General features: G+C 41.3%; 1 protein-coding gene across 1 annotated transcript in view; it reads left to right on the plus strand.

Annotated features, from left to right (window-relative positions):
- The window catches only part of FST (follistatin), a gene marked incomplete at its 5' end in the record, with an annotated part of 4,479 nt that extends 276 nt beyond the window's left edge, over positions 1–4,203 (plus strand). The window contains 4 exons of the mRNA XM_008941799.1: positions 285–503; positions 876–1,100; positions 2,123–2,353; positions 3,083–4,203. Coding sequence (XP_008940047.1) covers positions 285–503; positions 876–1,100; positions 2,123–2,353; positions 3,083–3,165 — 758 coding nt within the window. The remainder of the gene's footprint in view (positions 1–284; positions 504–875; positions 1,101–2,122; positions 2,354–3,082) is intronic.
- Between the last annotated feature and the right edge of the window lie 4,505 nt (positions 4,204–8,708).

Consider the following 8,708-nt stretch of genomic DNA (forward strand, 5'->3'; position numbering starts at 1 on the left):
GGCAGCGCGGTCCTCACGCTTCCTTCCTCGGCGCGGCTTTGAGGGGCGTATCGTACCAGGCGCGGGGGCAGCGAGGGGACCCCCGCTTCTGCTCGGCCACCCTGCTCACCCCCTGCCCTCGCTGACAGGAGACGTTTCCCTCGAGCGTGTTTCCTGGGGGGGAGGAAGGGTGTCTTCTCTCCGTGATCTCGGGTCACGGCGTCCTTTTTGCTTTTCAAGCAGTTTTGACACCAGGTCTATTCTGCACGGTCGGTACTAAAGTGGTGCCTCTTTCCTTCCACCAGAAACGTGCGAGAACGTGGACTGTGGACCCGGGAAGAAATGTAAAATGAACAAGAAGAACAAACCTCGGTGTGTTTGTGCTCCGGATTGCTCTAGTATCACTTGGAAGGGCCCTGTGTGTGGCTTAGATGGGAAAACCTACAGGAACGAGTGTGCCCTTCTCAAAGCCAGATGTAAAGAACAGCCCGAACTTGAAGTCCAGTATCAGGGCAAATGCAAAAGTAGGTTTGCAAATCTAATCCGATCTGCCTCTAATGCCAAAGGGTGTGTGTCTGAGTGCAGGGAGGAGGAGGAGGAGCTGTTGGATGTACTTCCCCACAGGAACCAGAGTGATGTTCCAGATGCTGGGAGACAGTAATTAAACCACGCTCAACAGACAAGGATATAGTTGTATTGAGAGTCCCCCACAGTCCAGCAGCACTTGTGTCCCACTAGCTACCCTGAGATGGGAAGGTTTCCTCCAGCAGCCCTTAAATGAGAAGAGCTGCTGAAGGCTTTTGTCTGATCATTTGTTTCATTGTGTCACCCATTCACTCCCCACTGGGGCTCTGGTGTCTCCTGTTAATCACTGTGTGTTTCCATTTTTATTTCAGAGACCTGTAGGGATGTTTTATGCCCAGGCAGCTCTACGTGTGTGGTTGATCAAACCAATAACGCCTACTGCGTGACATGTAATCGAATTTGCCCAGAGCCTACCTCCCCTGAGCAGTATCTCTGCGGGAATGACGGCATAACTTATGCCAGTGCCTGCCACCTGAGGAAAGCTACCTGCCTCCTGGGCAGATCCATTGGATTAGCCTATGAAGGAAAATGCATCAGTAAGTATCTTGGTTGGAGGCTAAGGGTGGGGGCAGCTTCCTCCATCAGCTGGTAGTGCGTGTGCAATTGGAGGGAAGCAGGGCTGGGGAGGAGGAGAGACTGCCAGCAGCCTGGGTTAATGCTTCCCACCAGGAAGAGGAGAGCCAGGGTGAGCTTTGCCCCAGAAAAGATAGCAAAAAGGGTGAGAGAGTAGAGGGGCTGATCCTGATTTCTCTTGTTATCGCCATGGGTGCTGACAATAGCGTCCAAGGGAGAAGTACCCACCTGCCATTAAGTAGATGATGACATGCTTATGGTGTGGACAAGGTCTCAGTGTTCACTGGATCTGGATTCCTGGAAACAATTGCCTTCAAGTGGTCTTGGCAAAGCTTGCATTAACTTAATTGGAAACATCTGATCACTTCTTCCCCTTTAGAAACCTTGCAGTTTGGAGAGGGTGGGTGAAGATAGGAAAATAATCTTTGTGCATCTTGACATTCTGTGTTGTGATTTCCACAAAGGACACATAGTGAAGCATGTTATGAGGAAGTGCCTTCAGGGCAGCCTCTGCTCCCCAGAACTGCTGGCAGAATTTAGGGGAGTCTCGGGCTGCTTTTAGTGGGCATAGGTTGAGGTAAATTCCCTTTCCAATCCTGTAGACAACAACTCTATGTGGGTTAGTTTAAAAATAATTGATTTAGAAATGCTGAAGATGTTGGCAAATTCTGCACTGACCACTAATTTGGGGAGCTGAATTTCCACTGGCATCAAATGGAGCAGGAAAGTCATGTACAAAAGGCAAATGTAATTCTGTATTCCCAGGGCCAAGCTCTGCTGGCACAGCTTTCTTTCCTCCCCCACATATAGACAGGCATGGTGTCCAAGGGACTACTTGCTTGAGCAGAATCGGCAAGTATCATCACATCTACTCCATCTGAGCTTTGTCTGTTCACAGTTCACAGGGGCTTGGGGTTGTTTGTTGTTGCTTTTTTCTTTTTCTCTTCCTTTTCACTTACCTCTAGTATCCTGTGTATATTTTTAGAAGCCAAATCCTGCGAAGACATTCAGTGCAGTGCTGGGAAGAAGTGCTTGTGGGATTTTAAGGTTGGCAGAGGTCGGTGTGCTCTCTGCGATGAGCTGTGCCCTGAAAGCAAGTCGGACGAGGCAGTCTGTGCCAGCGATAACACAACTTACCCAAGCGAGTGTGCCATGAAAGAGGCAGCCTGCTCCATGGGCATGCTTCTAGAAGTAAAGCACTCCGGATCTTGCAACTGTAAGTGAGATTTTTAACTCTGCAGACGCTTAAAGCTTTTGAAGGGGATCCCTAGGTAATGAAGACTTACAGCTTCAAACATGAGAAAGCTTGGTTTAGAGATTCGAGATATGGTACAGATGCCGTATAAGTATGTATCTATCACACGCACACTTTGGTTACTGATAAAAGGCAATAGATCTGCAACAACCAGTTGGCCTTCCAGTTGAGGTTTGGGGGCTGTTCCGAGGACAAGTCCTTCTGTCAGAAAGGGCTTGCCCTAGGAGTGTAATCACAGCAATTTTTTTTTTTTCCTATTTTGTCTGCTCTCATGTGCTTTACTGATTGCTTTATTAAAACCTGGATAAACTCTAACTCAGTCCAAACGACCAAGCTTAATGGTAGCACACGGGCATCTGGTTTAGCACAGTTGCCTCTACTAACTCTGAATGAAGGACACAAAGCGGTTAAACCTAGAACACAAGAGCGCTTTTTATTTGATTTCAGGAATCTGCCAATAAAACCTGAGCCATTGATTCTTCAGAACTTTCTGCAGTTATGACTTCATAGATTATGTCTAAAAACCCTTATTGCATAACAGCAGATGCCAAAGAGCATCTCACTACAAGTCACATAAAATGCAACACTCTATTATGGCTGTTCAGAGGGCTTTGAAAACATGCACTGAGCTGCTTCTGCGCTGTTGTTGTCCTTATTTAAACAACAGCTCCCCTGTATTCCCCCATCTAGCCATTAATGAAGACCCAGAGGATGAAGAGGAAGATGAAGACCAGGACTACAGCTTTCCTATATCTTCCATTCTAGAGTGGTAAAACCTCCATCACTATTGGAACAGCCATTGGGCATGAAATCAATGTCCATACTGTAAACGAGTGTATGCTTATTTATTTTGGGGATAAAAAAGTATACATATAGTTGAGTCTCGTAGACATTTATTTATACTGTGTCATGTTTTATAATTTATACATAAAATGTCTGGCTGACTGTACACCTTGTTTTTTGAAGAAATTTATTCGTTACGGGAAGAGCAGTGTTATTTATTGTGAGGTCTCTTGCTTGTAAAGTAAAGCTTTTCTTTTTTCTTGTAAACTGTAAAAGTCCATTCCTTAGAGCTTACCCACATGATCTCATCTCTTTGTTTCACTGATGTTAACTCTTTTTCACTTTAACAAACTTGCATGTCGGTTTCTGTTATGTTTATTTATTGGATTTTCTTCTTGCTGGTTCTGTACCTGAAAGATCCCTCGGGTTTTTGTTTACAAGGAATCTTGACTGACCAAAAGGCATTGTAACTGACTTCAGTATACTTCCAGGGTACAGTGAGGCGATCTTTAAGGAAACTTCTTCCACTTCACTTTTCTCTACTTCTGATCACATCATGTACTGAAGTGATCTCAATGTGCTGAGCATATATACTGTACTATATGAATTCCGGACCCAAAGAAATCGGATTATGAAGGTTGCTAATAGCTACAGGGCTAACTGTAATAAGAATAAAGGTTTTATTTTATTTGTATTGTTTTAATTTTTTTGTAACATGCCTAAGTGTTTTATCAGGTGTTTCCTTTAAGATGGTCTTGCAGTACCACTTTCAAAGTTTTCTTTTCCTAATCAGTTTGTCACTAAAAGTTATATCACAGCTTTATCAGTTCAAGTTTCTTGCTTTTCATAATACTTTTTTTCTGATGCAATTTTATATTTTCGAACATGGCAAGTTAAATATAAATTCATTTAAATATATAGTTTTGTACTTTTCTACCATGTAAATGTGCAATGTATATAAAAGTTATAATGTGTATTTGTAAATAAATGATGAGTGAAAAAAAAAATAAAAAATGGAATTTTCCCTAGAGGCAGTCCTCAGTTTTTGGTTCTAAAGGTTTCTGGCACTCTGGTGCAGAGAAGACTGTTGCTGGAATTACAGCTGTATCACCATTTCAGATGACCAATAGAAATTACACGGCCTACTTGCCCAAATTCAAGATACGTAACAATTAGCACAAAAGGCCAAGGAGAATCCAAACAAACCATCAAAGAACACATTATCACTTGGAAATTACCTTCTCCCAAAATGAAACTTAATTCTTTCTGGTGAACCAATCAGATTGGACACACTTTTAAGATTGGATACTAACACAGTGAACTGAGGAAAGGCAATAGGCATGAGCACAGCAGACACCAAAATCCTGTTCTGTGCTACCTGGGTTATGCTATTCATCCAAATAAGTCTCTACTTGCCAAAATTTCTCTATCATACCGCATAAAAGATAAAAACACACTTAAGCACCTTATTCAATGGAGAGCAGAAATTGACATTAACATTTTGTTTAAATGCAAGTCAGTAAATTCTGATTGGTTATGGATTGTGTAGTGTTATTCAAAGCAAGTGTAATTTAGTCATCTATGAATACGTAAAAACTACAAGCCTGCAGTTATCATATTGTATTCAAAATAATAGCAAAAAAATTACGCCCTTCATTCTCGTGTTGCTTCATTTAGACAAGTAGTATTTTTGGAAGGAAGTACCTGATGAGAGGAGCAAAGGGAGCAGGATTTTGGTCTCCTGAGGCAAGAGAACCCAGAATGAAAGAGAACAGAGGCTGGGAGAACAGAAGGATGGAAAAATTGCCTATTGGAAAGTCTCTCTAGGAACTAATAAACACATGACAATGACATAGAGGCAAAATGTTTAATAGATGTGGAGAGTATCAGAGGAGATTTTTCTCAGATCCAGATAGCTACCAGCGGCCTCATTTCCAACAAAACAAAAACATTAAAAGGCTGGTTTTAATTGTAAATATATTTACATGTCTTACAGAGAGACTGTAGCAGAGCAGGATTTCTGGGTTCTAATTTTATGTCCTGCTGCTGGTTCACAAAATAACTTTGAGAAAGTTACAGACAGCCAAATTCAAAAAAGCACAAAAAATGCCAGGAAGTTATATTTACATTTATTCAAAACAGCCACAAAAATCTACACCAGGTTTTTGCTGATAAAATTATCTAAAAGTTTTGCTACTGCATTTCCCATTGCTACTGCTATTTCTACATCACTAAAAATCCTGAAGCCTACCTTGCATTAAGGCCTGCCTGTGATGTGCAAGTGAGACACATCCTGAGAGGCTTCATGAGGCAAGCTTCTTCTGAGCATGCCTATCGTCCACTAACCTTGTCAGGAAGCACAACAGCCCCAGAGACTCTCCCAGAAACATGTCCAGCAGCTGTGGCAGCATAAGTGCTAACATTTTACATCATATCATACTTGTAGATAAAGCACTTGTTCATGAAGTAGGAGATGCAGGTTCACTGCCATTCTCTTCCTGTGGAGATCTTTCCCACATCTCCCAAGAGTGCACCCACCGCTGACTTAAGGTGAAGCTCAGGCTGGAGAACTCTGTTGTGCCTGCTGAAGCCATACTTCTCTATTGGAGAGGAAGCAAGATTCATTGAGAGAGAATTATTTGCAACCCTAATAGGTGCTCCTTTTGAAGAGGAAGTCCTGGGTTCTTGCCCCAGGGGCTGCCTACACGTTTTGCATTTGTGATTGAGTAACATACATAAACAGTGCTTGAAGCAGGGGCCAGAATCTAGGTTGCCTCCCCTTATCCTTCCCCAAGTAGGTAAGTGCCTCCATCCTTGAGCTATGAAATCATGTTTAGCTCTCTGCTTAAATCAAGATTACAAATCCCACATCTTTTTCAACACTGAGTCATAGTTACAACAGCAGAGATTTTACTTCTAGGCTTGCACATGGGGAACTTCCTGGGAAGTGGAAACGTGAATTTAATTCCTGCAGTCTAAGGAAGGTGCTGAACCCTTTATTTCCCCACCCCCCAACCTCTTGCCCTTTTTTTTTTTTTTTTTTTTTTGTGTGTGTCCGTTTGGTTTGGGTTTGCTTCTTCTCTTGATGCACATGCTATCCTGGATGCTGTTCAAATGAAGAAACAGGGATGTTTAAGTACAAGAAGGTGGTTTCCAGCTCTGAAACCATCTTGCACAAGTACCTAAAACCAGAAGAGAAATAAATTTTCAGAAATATATTTCTCTTCAGTATTTTCTGTTGTCTGGCATACCTATTTCCCATGCTGTAAATCATATTTCCAAATCACCTAGTTCACCACAGAGTACACTTTGGTAGTGAATCCCAGGCCTGTGAACTCCATTCACAAATGTTGGCACAGAAACACAGAGTGGAGTGCATATGTTTGAAACAGAAACCAATATTCTGGCACTTAAGTAAAATCAACTTAATTCTAAGAGACTCAGCTTGAGGCATTTGAATTTTAAGAATTTCACCTCTAAAGCCCTTGCTCCCAAATGTATTTGTCTGCGCAATACATGCAAGTGAATATGCACAATTTGGACCACACTCCAATATATTCCTGATATCCGTGTTCATATAACAGACTTAAGAACAGTTTCATAGAACTTTTGCACCTTTTACCTCTTTGTTTGCTTTCTGCTTAATATACCTCAACTAAAATTACATTCCAAGCCTCCCAGCAAATTTCAAACAGCTGCCATTTCTTTTTTTTTTTTTTCCTTTTTTTTTTTTTATGATATAAAAATGTTTCCTTCTTCCTCTCCAAATGGAAATCAGGTGAAATTAAATTTCAGTATGCAGTGCTGTTCTCTAGACAGTGACATTTTACTATACAATGAATCACCAGCACAGAAACATCTGTATCTTATCCCTTTGAAGACTAGGATTTCATGCTTTCTTGTGAAGCGTAACATTTGTACACAGACCAAGGAGTTCACAAGGTATCAGATTTTGAATTCATAACTCCCTGAAGATAAGGCAATTAAATTTTTAAAAAATATATTTCTGTAATTCCAAGGCCTGCCTGACCCATTACAGCAGCATGAATTTTGCAAGTAATATATGAATAATAGTATGCACAAGTTAACTCTTTAAAATATTCTAATTTTTTTTTTCTCCTAATAGACATAAATACATCATGGACCCTAGTGGGTGGATTATGCTGACACTCATTTGGGATCATCTGTATAATTCTCATTCTTTCATCACTTCTAAACAATGTGGCCAATGAAATTATCACATAGTGGAGCAGTGTTCTGCTCAGAAGCTGGAGTTAAAACCACACACTTGGCTCATTTTCCTGTAATTTAAAGGTACATTCTTTTGATCTTTTAAGGTTTAAATGGATTTGTGTAACCTCATCATGGGACTGAAGAGCACTAATGTGTCAGAAAACTAAGAAGGAGCTCTGGATTTTGATAAGTTAGACCTCTCAGATGCTACAGGATAATGAGTTTATCAAGGTGGTTCAGTGTAGATTTGAATGTGTAAAGGCCCCTGGATTTCCACCAGTGCCACTCAGGAACAGCATCTGAATCTCCCAGCACTTCAGTGAGACCTACAGATACTCAGAACTCTTCCAAGTGAAATCAGAGCACTCCATTCAAGAACTAAATTTTAGTCACCTGCTTTTAAAGACTTATGAAATATTTAAAAATGAATGGTGGATCTGTTCCATACCATGTTAGAGCTTCATAGCAAAAGCAGATTTTTTTTAAAAAAATCATTCTTACCCTGTGTAGCAGGCTTATATGCAAAAACAGGTTCACATAGGAAGAGTTTGTCTCTTTTCCTAGATCCCTTAGCCATTTGGAATGCTCTTACTCAGGTAACAGTGTTCTTATCAGTCTTCTGCTGAGCTTCATGTTATATATTCTTCATTTTAATTTTCAATCACTTTCAATATCTTAAAGAGGCACTCGTAACTACAAGGATGAAGTTGTGAGTGACTGTACTTAGAAGGTACCAATATGTGCCACCATTTGATTTCTGAACAAGAAGCACTGCTAAAAGAGGTCACAGGGCAAGACATGTAGATAAGGCAGGTAGGTAGTTATGCAAGTCCCTGGGCAATGTAGACAAAGGTGGCACTGATGACAAGTGAGTCCAACAGGCAGAACCTCATGGGTTGGAGCACTTGTCCTGCAAGGGGAGCTTGAGGGATGGAGCTGCTTTTGCTTGGAGAAAGGGAGACCCTGGGGACACTTTAGAGAAGCTTTTCCCATCTACGAGGAGGTCACTGCGTAGACAGAGCCAGGCTCTTCACAACAGTTCACATTAGCAGGACAGGAGACAATAGTCACAAGTTGAAACAAGAGAAGTCCACAGGGAAACCTTTTTCCCCATGAGGACAATCCAGCAGATGATCTCCTGACACCTTTTCCAAGCTGAATTATTAAGAGGTATGTCTACTCACTTTTAAGTCTTACAGACTCCAAAATCAGAAAGGAATGTCCAGTTAAAAATAAATAATTCCCTCACAAAACGTTCAAGGAACAACTGTACCACCACAGCTCTTGGATGCTATTGTCA

The sequence above is a fragment of the Merops nubicus genome, unplaced genomic scaffold (genome assembly GCF_000691845.1).
Source record: "Merops nubicus isolate BGI_N331 unplaced genomic scaffold, ASM69184v1 scaffold17836, whole genome shotgun sequence".
In the NCBI taxonomy this organism is placed as follows: Eukaryota; Metazoa; Chordata; class Aves; order Coraciiformes; family Meropidae; genus Merops; species Merops nubicus.